Source organism: Labrus bergylta, chromosome 24, assembly GCF_963930695.1.
Source record: "Labrus bergylta chromosome 24, fLabBer1.1, whole genome shotgun sequence".
Classification (NCBI taxonomy): domain Eukaryota; kingdom Metazoa; phylum Chordata; class Actinopteri; order Labriformes; family Labridae; genus Labrus; species Labrus bergylta.
This window is the reverse complement of record NC_089218.1, coordinates 13,805,145-13,822,572: the sequence shown is the minus strand read 5'-3', so window position 1 is coordinate 13,822,572 and position 17,428 is coordinate 13,805,145. Positions and strand designations below refer to the sequence as shown.

At 39.8% G+C, this 17,428-nt stretch overlaps 2 protein-coding genes across 5 annotated transcripts; both read right to left on the bottom strand.

Moving 5' to 3' along the window:
- Window positions 1-3,900: 3,900 nt before the first annotated feature.
- LOC110004485 (uncharacterized) lies at window positions 3,901-9,439 on the bottom strand. 2 transcript variants are annotated; one of them, XM_065952226.1, is made up of 6 exons: window positions 8,531-9,439; window positions 8,266-8,307; window positions 7,762-7,869; window positions 6,397-6,510; window positions 6,025-6,141; window positions 3,902-5,388 (listed from the first exon to the last, which is right to left on the bottom strand). In XM_065952226.1, the coding sequence occupies exons 1-6, from the start codon at window positions 9,429-9,431 to the stop codon at window positions 5,204-5,206; spliced, it is 1,467 nt and encodes a 488-aa protein (XP_065808298.1). In that variant the 5' UTR covers window positions 9,432-9,439; the 3' UTR covers window positions 3,902-5,203. The 2 variants fall into 2 exon arrangements, with proteins under 2 accessions (XP_065808299.1, XP_065808298.1); XM_065952227.1 differs by lacking the exon at window positions 8,266-8,307 and having other exon boundaries at window positions 3,901-5,388.
- Window positions 9,440-9,658: 219 nt separating this feature from the next.
- Window positions 9,659-17,063, bottom strand: LOC114921800 (uncharacterized). Of its 3 annotated transcripts, XM_065952228.1 has the most exons (10): window positions 16,927-17,063; window positions 15,697-15,812; window positions 14,776-14,932; window positions 14,525-14,560; window positions 13,805-13,906; window positions 13,329-13,424; window positions 11,873-11,974; window positions 11,292-11,444; window positions 11,053-11,169; window positions 9,659-10,555 (listed from the first exon to the last, which is right to left on the bottom strand). In XM_065952228.1, the coding sequence occupies exons 7-10, from the start codon at window positions 11,972-11,974 to the stop codon at window positions 9,659-9,661; spliced, it is 1,269 nt and encodes a 422-aa protein (XP_065808300.1). In that variant the 5' UTR covers window positions 13,329-13,424; window positions 13,805-13,906; window positions 14,525-14,560; window positions 14,776-14,932; window positions 15,697-15,812; window positions 16,927-17,063. The 3 variants fall into 3 exon arrangements, with proteins under 3 accessions (XP_065808300.1, XP_065808302.1, XP_065808301.1); XM_065952230.1 differs by lacking the exon at window positions 11,053-11,169; XM_065952229.1 differs by lacking the exons at window positions 13,329-13,424; window positions 13,805-13,906; window positions 14,525-14,560; ... (1 more) ...; window positions 15,697-15,812; window positions 16,927-17,063 and adding an exon at window positions 12,071-12,856.
- Between the last annotated feature and the right edge of the window lie 365 nt (window positions 17,064-17,428).

Below are 17,428 nucleotides of genomic sequence, written 5' to 3'. Positions count from 1 at the left end.
TTTTTATCCTAACTAGTTACCTAGTATGGTCCATATATATTCCTTTCTATCTTACCAGTGGACATTTTGGCTCTTACTAGTTAACTAGTAAACATGTTTAGGTGCACTAGTTAACTAGTAGACACACAATTTTTTGTACTAGTAGATATTTTGCACCTTACTAGTTAACATGTAGGAATTTTTGCCTTCTACTAGTTTACTAGTAAGTCTTTCAACGTTCTACTAGTAAACTAATGCGGCCAAAGACTTCACTAGTACAGGAAACTGAGTTTTGATATCAAGGATATCTATTAAATCTTCAATCGGCTTTCCATACCACAACAGACACACAAACACAACACAAACAGACACCCACACACACACAGACACCCACACACACACACACACATAGAGACACAAAAACAGACACACACACACACACATAGAGACACAAAAACAGACACACACACACACACACACACACACACACACACACACACACACACACACACACACACACACACACAGACACAACACAAACAGACACAAACGCACACAAAGACACAAACAGACAGACACATACACACAGAAAGACAGACACACAAACAGACAGACACAAACAAAACACAAACGGACAAACACACAAACAGACACACACACACAACAAACACAGACACACACGCACACACAGACACAACACAAACAGACACACACATACAGACAGACAGACAGACACACACACAAACACAACACAAACAGACACACGCACAAACAGACAAACAAAACACAAACACACACACACACACACACACACACAACAAACACGTACACACACACACACAGACACACACGCACACAGACAAACAGACACACACACATACAGACACACAAACAGACACACGTACAAACACAAAACAAACAGACACACAACACACACATACACACACAGAGTCTGTGTCTCTGTGTTGTTGTTGTTGTTGTTGTGTCTTTTTGTCTCTGTGTTGTTGTTGTGTCTTTGTGTCTCTGTGTTGTTGTGTCTTTGTGTCTCTGTCTTGTTGTGTCTTTTTGTCTCCGTGACAGACAGACACAAACAAAACACAAACGGACAAACACACAAACAGACACACACACACAACAAACACAGACACACACGCACACACAGACACAACACAAACAGACACACACATACAGACAGACAGACAGACACACACACAAACACAACACAAACAGACACACGCACAAACAGACAAACAAAACACAAACACACACACACACACACACAACAAACACGTACACACACACACACAGACACACACGCACACAGACAAACAGACACACACACATACAGACACACAAACAGACACACGTACAAACACAAAACAAACAGACACACAACACACACATACACACACAGAGTCTGTGTCTCTGTGTTGTTGTTGTTGTTGTTGTGTCTTTTTGTCTCTGTGTTGTTGTTGTGTCTTTGTGTCTCTGTGTTGTTGTGTCTTTGTGTCTCTGATGTGTTGTGTCTGTGTCTTTGTGTTGTGTCTGTTGCTGTGTCTTTGTGACGTTGTGTTGTGTCTGTGTTGTTGTTGTTGTGTATCTGTGTTGCGTTGTTGTGTCTCTGTGTCACTGTGTTGTTGTGTATCTGTGTTGTGTTGCTGTGATGTTGTTGTGTCTCTGTGTTGTGTTGTTGTTTCTTTGTGTCATTGTGTTGTGTCTGTGTTGTTGTGTCTTTGTGTTGTTGTGTATCTGTGTTGTGTTGCTGTGTCGTTGTGTCTGTGTCTTTGTGTCTTTTTGTTGTTGTGTCTTTGTGTTGTGTTGTTGCTGTGATGTTGTTGTGTCTCTGTTGTGTTGTTTTGTTGCTGTGATGTTGTTGTGTCTCTGTTGTGTTGTTTTGTGTATTTGTGTATTTGTGTATCTGTGTTGTGTCTCTGTGTTGTGGCTTTGTGTCTTTGTGTGACACTCTGAGCTAAAAATTAAACATGTTTTTGAGACACTTGTTCTGACTACATTTTCTAACTCAAAGTGTTTTTTCAAAGTCAAAAAACTGTTAGCAGTAAATCAGACAAAATCTGTTGAAACAGCTGTCCTGGTAAAAAATGAGCACAGTTACATGAAATAACATCAAAATTAACATTCCCTCAGCACAGACAACGCTATTAACAGCTTTAGTGATCAAATTTAGCGTCTCTTGTGAAGCTGAGATCGAAAGTTACATAAAACATGTTTGAGACATAAAGTGACACTTACGTTGAATACCTGTTCTGTCTACATTTTCTAACTCAAAGTGTTGTTTTAAAGTCAAAAAACTGTTAGGAGTAAATCAGACAAAATCTGTTGAAACAGCTGTACTGGAAAAAATGAGCGCAGTTACATGAAATCACATCAAAATCAACATTCCCTTAGCCAGACAACGCTATTAACAGCTATACTGATCAAATTAAGCGTACCTTGTGAAGCTGAGCTCAAAAACGACACTAAACATGTTTTTGAGACACAAAGTGACACTTACCTGTTCTGACTACATTTTCTAACTCAAATTGTTGTTTCAAAAGTAAAAATACTGATAGTAGGAGTAACTCAGATAAAATCAGATGAAACAGCTGTACTTGTAAAAAATGAGCGCAGTTACATTAAACAACATCAAAATCAACATAGTGATCAAATTAAGCGTATCTTGTGAAGCTGAGGTCAAAATTGATATAAAACGTGTTTTTGAGACATAAAGTGACACTTGCAGTGAAAACCTGTTCTTGACTAAATTTTCTAACTCAAAGTGACGTTTCAAAGGAAAAATACTGTTAGGAGTAATTCAGACAAAATAAGATGAAACAGCTTTGCTGGTAAAAAATGAGCGCAGTTACATGAAATAACATCAAAATCAACATTCCCTGAGCAACACAACGCTATTAACAGCTTTAGTAATCAAATTAAGCGTATCTTGTGAAGCTGAGCTTAAAATTGACATAAAACATGTTTTTGAGACATAAAGTGATACTTACAGTGAATACCTGTCGTAGCGTTCTGGAAACCTTGGTGGTTGCCACTATATCGACCATGGGCTTTCCAACGGTACCACCCACGAGTCTCTACGACGTCGGGTTGGGTCTGTAGGGGCTAAATTTTAATTATTTTAAATTTTTCCAAATTTGTAACTTTGGAACAGAAGGTCGTAGAGTCTCAGGGATAAGACCAGCGTTCAGCGTACCCGAATTATGGCAGACGGATGTGTTTTTGGAGTCTCTCCGTAATCAGGGTCAGGAGTTATAGGTGAAAAGGTCGCCCATGTGAAATGATAGTAAGTGAAAATTGGGTAGGGGGTTAGGGAAAAGGGGGTATTAACCGACGTGCTACCCCCTAGCACGTTGAAAATTTCTAATAACTTTTGATTGGTTGGTCGCATAGATTTGGAACCAAGATGCTACCCCCCAAAAAGGGGCATGGCCTAGCCAACGGTACCACCCTCGAGTCTCTATGACGTCGGGAAGTGCTCAAAGTTGATTGGTCGGACTTTGTTTTGGCCACATCTTGGGAACGGAAGATCGTAGAGACTCAGGGACAAGTCATGCGTGTTCAGTGTACCCGAATTATGGCAGATGGAGTCTGGACGTACCGTTGTGGAGTTATGACCTTAAACGTCTTGCCCGAATGACTAAGTGTTTTGTTAAAAAAAGTTCCCCCAGAAAGTATTTAGGAGCACGTTTCAGGCCATTTGGAGTCGATAAGTATATGTAATACAATTAAAAATTGTCCATACTTTTTTTCCCGCTAGGTGGCGCTATCTCCGCCAAATTATAGAAACGAGTAGCTGGGCTCAGTCCGACTCTGGATCCGTCAGAACCAGGTGTCTAGCACCTTCCTGGGCAAAGTTATGAACTTAAAACCAATTGTATTACAAATGTTGACATTGAAGTTCCCAACTCCTGAACAGTGATAGTTATTAACCTGAATTTTTGTGTGTGTGTGTTTCAAACCTACCTGCATTGGATCCGACGGTTCTAGGAGGAGGTGTAAGTGTTTTGGTGAAATGGTCAGGTTTAGTAGAAAGGTCAGGGTAAGGCTTATGAAGAAAGGTAAGTATGGGGACAGAAAGGTAAGTATGGGGACTCTTTGGTTTGGTCTCTTGGATCCTTGGGATTCTCCAGAATAGCTCTACCTAGTAGTGTTTACTCCTGCCTATGACACAGGAGTAAGCACTACTGGGTAGAGCTATTCTGGAGAATCCCAAGGACCCAGGAGGCACTCAAGCCCTCACGCCACGTTGAGGCAGAGTCCATGTGAGGGTTTTTTTTAGGGTTAGGGTAGGGTAGGGTTGTCTTTAGGGTTAGGGTTAACCCCTAACACAAACACAGAGACACACAAACGGACACACACACAAACAGACACAGAGACACAGAAACAGACACAGAGACACACAAACAGACACAGAGACACACACAACACACACACACACACACACGCACACACGCACACACACGCACACAACACGCACACAAACACACATACAGAATCACACATACACAAAACAAACACAGACACACAACACACACAGACAGACGCACACAGAGACACACACACACACACACATGCACAGACACACTCACACAAACACACAGACACCCACACACACAAAAAACATACACAGAGACCCACGCACAGGCACCCACACACAGGCACACACACACACACACAGACACACACTTTTTTTCCTTACAGCCCCTTAGGAAGAGCCCGGACGGCTCGAAACGTTGTGCCCCTGATAATGCACTTTTAGCAAATAAACATGTTTATATTTGGGAGCTTTAGTGTTGCGAGTCCTTTTTTGCATCTGTAGTATTTTTCCGACTCAGCACCTAACTAAGTGATGTGCGTGTGTTTTTTGACTTTTACAACTACACATAGTATATTTAACTAAAAATTGTAATGTAACAACTAAAACTAAAAATGTAACTACACATGATGTAATTACTTTAATGTAATAAAAGCTCATAATGTTATAACCTGAACATACTACAAAACAATGAACGCATTACATTACAACAGTGTAATGTGCATGATGAAATAAGCTACAACATAATGAGAAAGTTATATTATAAAGTAAGCCAAAGTGTTGTCATTTTGAGAAAACAGCATAAAAAAAACTGTTGCATGCTTAGTTTACAATGTTATAATTTCCTCATTCACTGAAATACTTTCACTCTATTTTTCTTCGCAGAGCAGAAATTCAATTTTTAAAGTATTTCACTGCCCTCCAGTCTCTGCTCTTCAGGGCTTGAGGTTCTGCATCGATGCAGCGCTGGCAGTCCTCCTTCCCTGGGACTTGGTTCATCACAATGAATTTCTTTAAATGTCTTTGTACTGCAGCACATCCTTCTGGTGTCCAGTTTCTTTTAACAGCAGTTTGTTTACCTAAACGGGCATAAAAAGGACAAGTTACAGAGTTTTGAAAACTTTAAATCATAACTAGAACTGAAATACTATCAGATTGATTCAACTGGTCATCCAATGAAGTACTGACTTGGTTGAGAGACCATACAGGACTCTCCCACAGTCAGAAAAATATACACAGTTTAACCAAACATTAACTAAATGGGTGCCTTATACCTCTTTTGCACACAAGTGTCACAGAACTACAACCTAATAAAGACCAAGTGATGGAGGTCTTTTAAAGTTAGCTTATCCATAGCTTAGTCAACCCTAGATTTAAAATATTACCGTAAAATCTGGTGTATAAGACGCACTTTTAATACCTATTTTTTCGTCTGAAAAGTTGGCTGTGTCTTATACACCGGTGCGACCAATATACCAGTATAAAATACTGAAACACGCGCTGTCATTACAGCGGGTGCAGCAGCCACTAACTGCAACCTGACGTGCTTAAAACCCATCCCCATTCAGTGTGTATTGAAAGCTGAGTGCACGCTGTGCTGGAAAAGACGGCGACACTGACCAGGCTGGCTGTGCGACTTTTTTCACATCTTTTCCCCCTCACAAGGTCACAACCATGCATTTACAGAAAACAGTGGTATATTGTGCTGTACTTACCTCTCTTTTTTTCAAACTTCCTCCTCTGGTTTTGGGCAGACGCTGTAGAGGTGCTTTCTAGTAGTGATGCGGTGCTGGCCTCATCTTCTGACCCCTGGGCTTCTGCCACCCTGGCATCTGGTAACAGAAAATAGTTTAAACAAATAAATGAGACAGCTATTGATTAAAATATGAAATATGACTATGAAGTAGCTCTCAGTAAGCTGGCTGCATTTTGATCTTTGTCATGTATACCTTGATTGGTCATAGTGACAACTATAAAATTGTAGTAATAGAGAGTAAAGATTTTATACAACTATATAATTTGTACATGGTTCCTGTGTCTTTTACAGATAAATGGACAGAATTTGTACATTATTCTTCTCAGCTTACCTCTAGTTTTTGCAGAGCTTCTCTGGTTTCGGGCAGATGCTGCAGAGGTGCTGTCTGGCAGTGACATCACACTGTCCTCATCTTCTGACTCCGGTGCCTCTGTAATGCTAGCAACTAGGTACAAAGAGAGGCCATTTTTAAAAAGCAACCGTGCAATGAGGCCACTGAGACCTTGCAAGACAATGAGTGCACTGACTGGGAAGTGTTCATCTCCCAGACAAGTGTGACTGAAGCTATTGATGTTCTCACAAATTATATTATCTTTGTGAACACATGGTTATTGTATTAAAAGTGATAATGATGAGAATCCAGGACCACTAACAATTTGAAAGACACAAAAAGGAAATCAGTCTTTGCTTCAGGCAACAGGACTGAGGCTGAACTTATTCAAGGCAGGCTAAATAATGAAATAAGACAGGAATTATAAGACAAAGGTTTTCCAAGAGGCCAAAACCAGGGATGTCTTGAAAGGTGTCAAGACATTTGCTGGCTTTCCAAACACTGAAGTCCAACCTACGCACAGCTGCAAACTGGAGTGGGAGGAACTGAGTACCAACCTTACACTGATATATGTAGAGTTTTCGCCCAAGGGATATTGAGGGGGTGCTCAAGAGAATACATGCAAATAAAGCCCCTGTGCCTGACATTAAAGCAGACGCCTTTTTGGAGCTCCACTATAACTGACACTGGCGGTAAAAGGCAGTAAAACTAAGCATGTTTAAGAGTGTAGATATCTTGGCAACCCCATCAACGACAAGCTTATTTTGAAGAGCAGCAGTAAACTGTTATTCTAGAGTTTCTGGGCCAGCCAAAAGTATTCTGAGTTTTCTACAGATGCTTTGAGGAACCTTTAACAACCCAGTGTGGTTTGGAGCAATAAGTGCTGAACTGAATCCCTTGAACAAGATTGTGAGGACAAGGAACAAGATCATCAGACAGGGACAGGAGCCTCTCAGCAGCATCCACAAGAGACTTACAGGAAGACCTTATAAATTGCAGTAGAAAACGCATACCTAACACCCACTAGGCCCCCATGTCCTCTGTACATCTATATAGGTCCTTGTCACTCAGACTAAAAGGGTTTCTCCCCTCTACCCTTAAGCCCACTGCTAACAACACACTAACCTTTGCACCTACTTATACACCATTATTGTCAGGAGGGCTGTTGTAGAAATGTGCATTTATTTCTTATGAATAGTGTTTTTCTAAGGTCCTTTAAGAATTTTACAAACACAACATATGCCATTGATGACCTGAGTCATAATTGGTTTGTGTTTGTTGAATTTGTTTTGTCTGTAAACTGTGTCAACCAAGTTCCTCATTGAAAATAAAATAGCACTAACTGAACAGACTTGAGATGTTTACCTCTCTTTTTCGCAAACTTCCTCCTCTGGTTTTGGGCAAAGCTGCTTTCTTGTAGTGTTGTGGTGCTGGTCTCATCTTCCGACCCCTGGACATCTGCCATACTGGCATCTGGTAACAGAAAATAGTTAAAACAAATAAATGAGACAGAAGTAGCTTTCAATAAGCTGGCTGCATTTGATCCTTTTCTTTCATGATAATTTAGTATATAACGTGAAACTAAGGTGACTGAGAAAGTTGTGCAAACTCTTCTAATTTGACAGATGGGGAGTTTAAAATATAACAAATACATTTTTTCAAAATTAAAGATTCTATAAAAGTCACCAAATATATGAATGCTCTAAATGTTGTGTGATAAGATAGTCACTTTTCCAAATGTGCATTCCCAAAAATTAACAATAAGTAGGGGAACCTGTTGTCATTGCATAGCCAAAGAAAACTGTTACAAATATTACAATCCAATAATTGATCATTCATAACCAGTGTAAAACAATGCTTCACACATACCTTCCATGACCTCTTGTGAACAGGCCTCAATTTCAACAGTCTCTGAAATGTGTATTGACAAAATACTGTATGAATGAGTTGGACAGATGAAAGTGTAGTGATTCACCTCTGACAATCAAGAGTACAACAAGGGAAACATAAACAGCTGGACTGATTAAATAAATAGTTGAATTTAAATTGCGCTGTTATAGTCAAACTCTAACCACTACAAACTTGCTCTGTTCAAACCTTTATCTTTGCATTAAAATATATTATGACTAAGTACCGTTTGGATCAATGTGAATTTCATCCAGGCTCTTTCCTTTGTATTTTCCGAGCTGTCCCTGTTCCAATGCCAGGAGAACTTTGCTTATCTTGGCGAGCTGTAGGGTCCCCTCTGGAAGGCGGTAGTGCTTTCTGTGTACATCAATGTTATGCCCAAGGAAATCTGCCAGCTGGTCAAGTTCTGTGTTCTTCAGATTCAGTACAGTAGAGAGCGTTGCTATTTGTTTCCTGAGTTTTGTTGAGGTTAGAGCTTTGGGATTTTTGATATCACTACATTCATGCACTAACTGTCTTATGCAGTCAGAACCCCTGAGGTGGTGGACAGAATGAGGCAATGCAAACAAGAAACCATTTTCAGTCAGTACCCCACATTCTTCTCGCTTCTCAACCAGAGTATCAAGAGATTCCCTCATGAGTGGAGTGAGGAGAACAGGAACTTTCCTTCCTCTCTTTCCAACTATGGTTATCCGGACAAAATGTTTGCAAAGCTTCTGCTCCAGTTCTGTAAGGGCCAAGTTAACATCTTCATGCGTTTCTGATTGGTCTCTGGACAAGTACACAGACAAGGGCATTTTGGATACTTCTCCTTCTCTCCGGCGGTTGAAGAGAATTACTTGCTCCAGGGTCACTTTTGTCAGGTCTTTCCAGTTCGAGGGGGAAACCTCTTCTTTCAAGGCATCCAAGTGTTGCTGTTGTTTTTCAGACAGCTGGGAAGGAAGTCTTTGGACATCCTGTGTGAATGGTAAGAGCTGAGGACAATTCCACTTAGACTGGTGGAGCTGAATCAGTGCTTGGCTTGCAATGTCAAATTTCCAACTTTCTTGGTAGAGCTGAGCAAATTCCTCAGCACCTTTGACAATTTCTTTATCTCTGGCCTTCAATCCTTCTGACTTCACAAACATGGCCAAAGCATGTAAGCTGTGTCCAACTTTTCTGGCCAGTGATGGACATTTATATTTGCCTGTTTCATCACTGAAGCCAGCTAAGCATCTTGCGGCAGTTACAACATGAACATACTTCTCAGGTTTTATGAGTTCTTTTATAGTCTTTACTGGTGCAACTTTTTTTGCAGCCACAATCAGCCTGCCAAGCTCCCTCAGCTTTTGTCGGATATATTGATGTTGGCTGATTACTCTTTCGTTCTTCTTGAACAGTCTGTAGCCGTACTCCAGAATGCAGCTGTCTTGCTTACAGCTAATGCAATCTTGTCTTGATTCATGTCATTCAAGAACTTCCAGTATGCATCACTAAATCCAGGTGGAGCGCGTTCAGCAAAAGCACACAGTGCCTGGACCCTTGTTTTACCTGGTTTAGATTTTTTTTCCTGAGGCTTGAATTTGCAAACCTGAAAGTGTCGCCACAGCACTCTTTTTGTAAATAGTCCATAGCAGTACACACAATGTAGAAATTCTTGTCCCTCAGTCTTTTTCTTTGGTTGTTTGAAAGGAATGAGCTTTCCTTTCTGGCTCTCGAAAGCATTGGTGTTATGTTCAAAGTTTCCTTTGTTTCTAATGAAATCTAAGTGCAGTCGTCTTTCTTTGGAGTTGTTTGGTAGACTGAACGCTTTTGTGACATCAATTTCATCATTGTGCATACGCAACAAATGTCTCAACATTTTTTGAACTACTTTTTTACAATAAAAGCAGTGATGCTTCTTGTTGTAGAGTCTTGAACCATCCTCCTTCTTCAAAACTGGATTCACATAGATGGATGCATTGTTTTCATGGTTTTCAAGGGCATCCTCATCAGCAGGACCGTTGCTTTTTTCAAAGCTGCTGCTTTGACTGGAAGACTCAAACTGGCTCTGACTGGGAGACACAAACTGGATCTGACTGGAGGACTCAGACTGGCTCTGACTGGAAGACTTGCATCTTGTAAGACTAGTAGAAACTTCGTTCATATTTTTAATTGTCATGGGTATTTCCAAGCTGCAGTCACTGTCTGTGCTCTCCTCCATTGGACCTGGAATATACTCTTCTTCGCTGTCTACACTTGAGGCATCTGATCCTACAAGAATCTTTTGAATCTTAAGAAGAAAAAGAAAGCCTAAATTAATAACTCAACCTCCTCCCTACCTTATATATGTTTAAAATGTATTACAGTCTAGGAGGTTTAATACATGCTAAAATTATGTACATTCAGAGTAGGATGAGTAAAATTCAGAGTGCTTTCAGTCAAATAAATTCACATCTATAGAGAAATACTGTTAAGTTACAACAGACTAAGGGACCCACATTTAAAAAGAATTCACTATATCAATATTAAATTTATATTTAAAAAAAGATCTAGCACAAATCTACTACAATATCTGGGTAGATAACTTTAGTGACTTCAAAAATTTAATAAAGATTCCTTCAAACACTAAACTTCCTTACAAGAGTAACAGGCATGCTCATGATGATAGTCTTTATGATTGCATCTCTCTATATGCATGTCTGGAACTTTAGTAAAGGAACTTTGTTTTAAGTTTGGGAGGCACTACCCTCAAAGTGATTACCCAAAAAAAGTAATTAGGAGACTTACAGGACAGTAACAGCCTCTCCTTGGCCTTTGTGAAGCCATCTCAGACTTAGATGGGCCCTCTGCACTGTCATCACTTGAATCATAGAGGGCATCAGAAAAATCTGGAACTTTTTTCATCTACAAAAAAAGAGTGTGTAGTTATCCTTTTTTGCAAACTATTACAATTAATTACAGTTGACAGATTTAAAGGGGAAAGGTCTGTCACTTACTTATTTGCATTCAAAGTGTCAGGGCCATACCTGAATGCTTTCTGTCCTTCTCAGCTTTGGAACAACTTCAATGTCTGATTGCACATCGGAATGGTCCTTTGTGGAATCCTCATCATTGAATTCTTCCACATTACTCTCAGTTGAATCACTAAGAGTTTGAGGAAAATCTTGTAATGTATCCAACTGCAAATAAGAGTTATGTTAGGGTAAGTTATCTCTTTTTTGTTTAGATATACAAACCTACATGTTAGAAGTAAATACTCGAAGGTTATGTCAGAATAATGGAGTAAATATATCCCAATTTGTTCGTCAAATGGGGAGGTAAGAATTAAAAAGGCAACCCCTTTGCAGAACTGTACTGAAATTGTTGAGAAAATATGAATGAATGCAATAACAATATTACTACTAAATTGGCAGCACCTACAAAAATCAACACCACGCTCACCAAGTAGAGCAACAGACATGTGCAATGATGACCATATGACCAATGATATGTATGTCTAACAGTGTAGTTATTAAAAGAGGTGTTCAGTTTGGCAGGGGTTAACCTTTAAGTGAAAACACAGAGCAATAACAAAAAGGCTTTCAGGATGGTAACAGCCTCCACTCACCCTTTGTGAAGCCGTCTCAGACTTAGACTGAGTAGAAGGGCCCTCTGTACTGTCATCACTTGAATCATAGAGGGAATCAGAAAAATCTGGAACTTTTTTCATCTGTGGAGAGTGTTACATTATGGTACAGTTATACAGTTTTGTTTGAATTTATCAAAATCAATTACAGGGAAAAGATTAAAGGGGTAAATGACTGACCAATAAATGATTGGTATTTAAAGTGTCAGGGCCTTCCAGAATGCTTTTTGTCCTTCTGGACTTTGGAACAACTTCATCATAGTGTGGACCCAATGGCTGGTCATTTAAACAATTCTCATCAGTTTCATCATTGTCAGAATAATCTACCAGGGATGGTCATCTGGCAGTAAATTCCTAAACATCATAAAAGACGAAATAATCAGGGTGTTAGAGCATAACAACTCTTATAAACACTGTGGTGCAGTTACTATAAGCAGACAGTACATACTTCACTCTAACTGTGCTGGGCTGGTAGCACCAGTGTTAGTGAATTCGCGGTTATTTGTAATGAGGCTCAGGAAATTAGAAAAGAGCCTTTTTTTTCCCTCCACATGAAAGCCCACATGCTTTGTGAATTAGACGGTGTGGATTTGGCTCCTTTGCACAGGTTCAAAAAGTGCAAAAGTTGCACAATACTTCAGTGCAACAGTCCCTCAGTATAAACAAAAAGCAGAATATATTCCTGGACATAAAAACATTCACAAGTTAGAAATGTTTGCATATGTGATGACATTTTTCTGATGGGCATTAAACTTTGAGCCAAGTAGAATTATTCTTTAAGGGTTCTCAAAAACTCTCACAACCTCAAAAAAGAGGCTGCAAAGTTCTTATTCCTAAATGTTTTCTTCATCATGCAGCAGTTTAGAATGTGTAAAATTAGAACTGGGAATACTAATGGTAAATTTAAAAAAGTGAGAGGAGTCACCCATCGATAAACAATCACAGAAAGAAAGCTCCACACAGTGGGCCCCATGAGGGTCATTTTTATAGGTCTCCCTATCTTGACATCAAAAAAGAGGCCCAAAAAGGGATCTCACTTCAAACTATTTTCGTCACCATGCAGTTGCTCATAAAGTGCATTATTTGTATTGTGAAATGCTTAGTTTGTATAGTGAGAAGTGTTGTCCTGTAGGTTAACAGTCACTGACAGAGGGGTCCATACGGAGGGCCCAATGAGGACATTGTGTGTGTGTGTGTGTGTGTGTGTGTGTGTGTGTGTGTGTGTGTGTGTGTGTGTGTGTGTGTGTGTGTGGAAGAGAAAAGTTGGAAAAAACTCTTGCAGGAAGAGTAATATAGAGGGCCCCATGAAGACATGCACAGGAACATGTGAGTGTGTATCACGAGTTAGCTGACCAAATGGAAGTCAAATAGAAACTAGTCAGTCAAGTAAATAGTGTACCCTGTACCAGAACTCAACCACATTCATTCTTTCAATTACCTTTGGGCTAGCATCCTCATCCTCATCATGGGAAGACAGATTAACAGGAAGAACATCGGTCTCTTCTTCCACTGCAGAAGTCTGCTTGTATGTCACCTGGTGTTAAGATATATAAAACAAGATGGCAATGAGCTCTGACAGAAATAATAAGTCCAGACACATTTACAGGTCACAAAAGTTTGCTCACATTAAAACCATCTCTGAAACAACATGTTACTACTCTTTATCAAGAATTAATGATAAATATCGCCTCTCTCAATACTTCCTACAACTGCAGCTATATCAGCAACTCTGACAACATGAATCAACTGCAACTGATCAAGTTAAAAAAAAAAAAGTGATAAAACTTGCAACTTTGACTGAAAACCTGCACCAGAAAAACAATGCTTATACCTTCCACACAGTTCGGAACTGCATAGTGTTGAGTAAGTTAACATAGATATTTTGTAATGGCATTATCCACATTACTTCATTACCTGTACCCCAGCATAATCTCCCTTTGAATCCTCATGGGAAGTCAGCACTGTAGGGAAGGTGTTTGCTTCTACTGCCACAGCAGAAGCCTTCTTGCTTACAGCCTAGAATTAATATAAACGAGACATGACTTTATGATCCATTTCTATGTAAAAACTCATGTAAAAATGGAAATAGAAGACTGGCCTATTTTTTTGTTCGTAAAGCAGATCTCTTTAGCACCAACACACCACTTATTAAGCACTGGTTTCAGCCTTGTGTAGACATTTTCTTTGATTAGAATGAAAGCGTGATGCAGCAGTTGCTAAAGGAATGATCTGCATACCCAAGATGTTTAATGTGGACTGCCCACAAATGTACTATAAGATCTTATGGTCTTCAAATACAGCCATTGGCCAGTTTTAGGCACTTCCAATGTCATTATTTTTCTTAGAAAAAAATACTTTCTAGTCTATGACTAAGACTATGACTCAAAGATTCTCAATTACGAGACACGTTATGTGAAGTGAACTGAACAACTTTAAAAATCATGTAGGGTGACCAATGCATAATCTAACAAGCTCACCTTTTTACGCCATGGCCATTTTGAATCACCATAGTTGTAATCAAGTTCAGTTCCTATTTCTATGTTCTTCACCGCAAACAGACACAAATGTGGCCTGTTGTTCACTACAACTTTTTTCATGATGCAGTTTGGAGATTTGTGGTTGTCATTCACTAACCTTCCAAGGGAACCATCTTCTTTGGATGCATCAATACTAAAAGATAAACAAAAACAATACATCAAACTTAGTGCTACTCAAATATCAACTTTTATAAAGTGTCTCTTCACAGTTTGATTTGAAGAGCCACTTAAGATATAGAGCACATTAAGTCTAACATTTTACTTGTTAATTCATGAAATATTTAAACACGTTTCAGGTCTAAACAAGAAAACCGTAATTGCTCCTGAAAATACATCTCATATACTTACCACCACTTGCGTTTCTGCCAATCAAATTCATACAGGAATGTACTCTGTATCTCTGAGTAGTGCCTTGATTGGCATTCTTCCACTGATATGAATTCCCCCCTGTACTCCAACACAAAAGAACCTTTCTCGATTGGTTGGGTAGCAAACACTCCTCTTCCTACAAGGAAACAGAATTAACCCAGATCAATATGTCGTCCCCCTCCTTTGGGAATATCTGTGAGCTGGATTTAATTTCCTAAATGCTCTGAAAACATACCAGCTTAAATAAAGAGATGACTTTATCTAGTAATTAGCCAAATTGAATGCATGATGGTCACTGGTCTAATGATGTATTTTTGTTCCTTGAGGATCTTCTCTTTACAGTTGTGTATCATATATGTCTTTCTAAAAATGTTTTGTTCGTGACATGACTTTTAAATATATGGGGTTTCTGTTTAACAGGGACCATCATGTGTTAACCACGTGACCCATGAGCCTGTATTTCGGTTCTCTGTTTGTAAAACTAATTCTACGCATTAACTTAAAATGTCACCTCTGAAGATGCCTGACAGTTGCACAGATTTCAGTCCTTTCACGTTTTCATTACTGTCTTCTATTGGTCTAGCACCTACCTTAGTGGTATTTGAATGTGCTGGACACTATACAGTAAATACGGCAGAAATAAAATAAATAACTGACTGTATTTGATTTCACCAGTGTGTACATGAAACTTCTCTGATAGAATTCAGGCTTATTAAGACATGCCTATACCTGAACGCATTGGATTATAACAAAACAGCAGATTGAAGCCAGTTTTTTTCTGTAAAATATCTTCTGACAAGTAGCCAAAATAGTTCTTCATTCCAAATGTGTGTGTTAATGAATAGTATTTAGAAATGCAATGCTGTAATTTGCAGCTACCAAAGGGGCTTGAGGTCATACCTTTGATATTGTTGATAAATCTTTCTGCAAACCATGGCTTGTCTCTCGAAGACAGAATTTACGACTTTGCATCTTCGACAGGCTTTATCCTGGACTTCCTTTTGGACATCATGGCTCTGTGAAAATATTTTTATATCATTACACAGCTGTGCTACATGAGAAAACAGACTGCTCATTAACTTAGACATAGACATATTTATGTTCGAAGGTTTCTGATATTTGTTGGAAAGTTATCAGAGTCGCATCGCACCTTATTTTATTTTTTAATTTTCACAGTTATGAGAACATAGCATGTGATACGAGTATCGCAATTTTGGATTCATGCTTCAACTACTGTGACTCCTCCACATAGATCATGAAATCACTAGCAAGATGGCGGCGCAGTCAGTCGCAGCGGCCCAGCGCTCTTCACGTCAAGGCAGCTTTTATGTTTTAATTGTGTTGTATTTATGTCTTTGTCATCTCGACGAAGTAGCAGTTACACGTATACAGTACAGCAGATATGAACTTTTCACTGTTGCTGAGAAAAATGAAAGCTTAATGCCTGAGCCGGACTGGAACTTTATACCACCTACATACAAACCCCCAATTTGCAGAGATAAACTATCTAACTAATCGGAAACCATGGTTCAACAGTGAGGTCAAATCCAACACCGGCTACAAAGACAGCTACACAGCCTCAAGCCCTACAGACATAACACTACCTGACACTCTGAATGAGTTTTTTGCCCGCTTTGACAGACTGAGACCAACATCTGCTCTGCAATGCCAGTTACGGACTCTCCTATATAAGATTGAACTACATCAAGTCAGATCCACCCTGCGCAGAGTTGACACCAGGACAAAGACAAACAGAAACAGTTTCTTTCCACAAGCAGTGAAATGTCTCGGACACACACGGACACACACGCACGCACGCCCGCGACGCATTACCTGACTAGGCCCAAAGCCTTCAGCGACACATTTAACATAAAGCAGAGTTTATGTTACAATGCTTTGTCTGGCTGTATGTGAACGTTTTGACCACTCAAACATTACGTTACGTGTGATCGGATGGCCCCTTCAAACACGGTCAATTACAAAAATACAAGCCTGCGGCGAACACTATTAGCACTTACCTGTAGGCTACGTTAGCACAACAACGTCTTCCATATATCAACACTTTCGTAGTAAAGTACGAGACGAGTTTCTCCACAGAAACAGCAACAACACATTTATCAAATAGCTCACCAGACGTCTGTTAACGTTAGACACCACGTTGAAACTCCACACTGTAGGTATTACAATCCACCGTGTTGTTGTCACTCGGGTATCTCATGAATATTCACGTGCTTAATTAGCCATGTGCTCGGCTGCGCGCAGGAAGCACACCCCGGCTCAGAGCATGATCAAGGGGCAACCTCCGGTCTCGAAAAATGAAGCCTATGCGGAAGTACAAAAAACTGCAGTTCCTCGAGGTTCCGCTTGAGGCTGGCTGCAGAAGCGCCGGAAGTGCCATAAGCCCACAGCCAAAAAAGCCCGTTTTCACCACAGGAATCAACATGTTTACAGCCTGGTTCAAAAAACGAGATGTATCTGAGAAGTTGACGGCCCCTTCTCCTCACACTGTGGGGGGGGTGAATTTTTTTATAACTCATCGGATTTTATTCTATTAAGGAAAACGACTATGCCCATATTTGGTTGTGTCAGATTTGATTGACAGCTCTGCACGCTGCATCTGTCTGTCAGGTCA

Excerpts from the sequence above, each read along its gene's own strand:
- LOC110004485 (XM_065952226.1), bottom strand. The coding sequence starts at position 9,431 with ATGTTTGTGAAGTCAGAAGGATTGAAGGCCAGAGATAAAGAAATTGTC. Across the intron at positions 6,511-7,761 it reads GAAGTTTGCGAAAAAGAGAG|TTGCTAGCATTACAGAGGCA; the intron begins GTAAACATCTCA and ends CTTTGTACCTAG. Across the intron at positions 5,389-6,024 it reads GAAGTTTGAAAAAAAGAGAG|GTAAACAAACTGCTGTTAAA; the intron begins GTAAGTACAGCA and ends ATGCCCGTTTAG.
- LOC114921800 (XM_065952228.1), bottom strand. The coding sequence starts at position 11,974 with ATGAAAAAAGTTCCAGATTTTTCTGATTCCCTCTATGATTCAAGTGAT. Across the intron at positions 11,445-11,872 it reads CTGAGACGGCTTCACAAAGG|TTGGATACATTACAAGATTT; the intron begins GTGAGTGGAGGC and ends TCTTATTTGCAG. Across the intron at positions 11,170-11,291 it reads GAAGGACAGAAAGCATTCAG|ATGAAAAAAGTTCCAGATTT; the intron begins GTATGGCCCTGA and ends CTTTTTTTGTAG.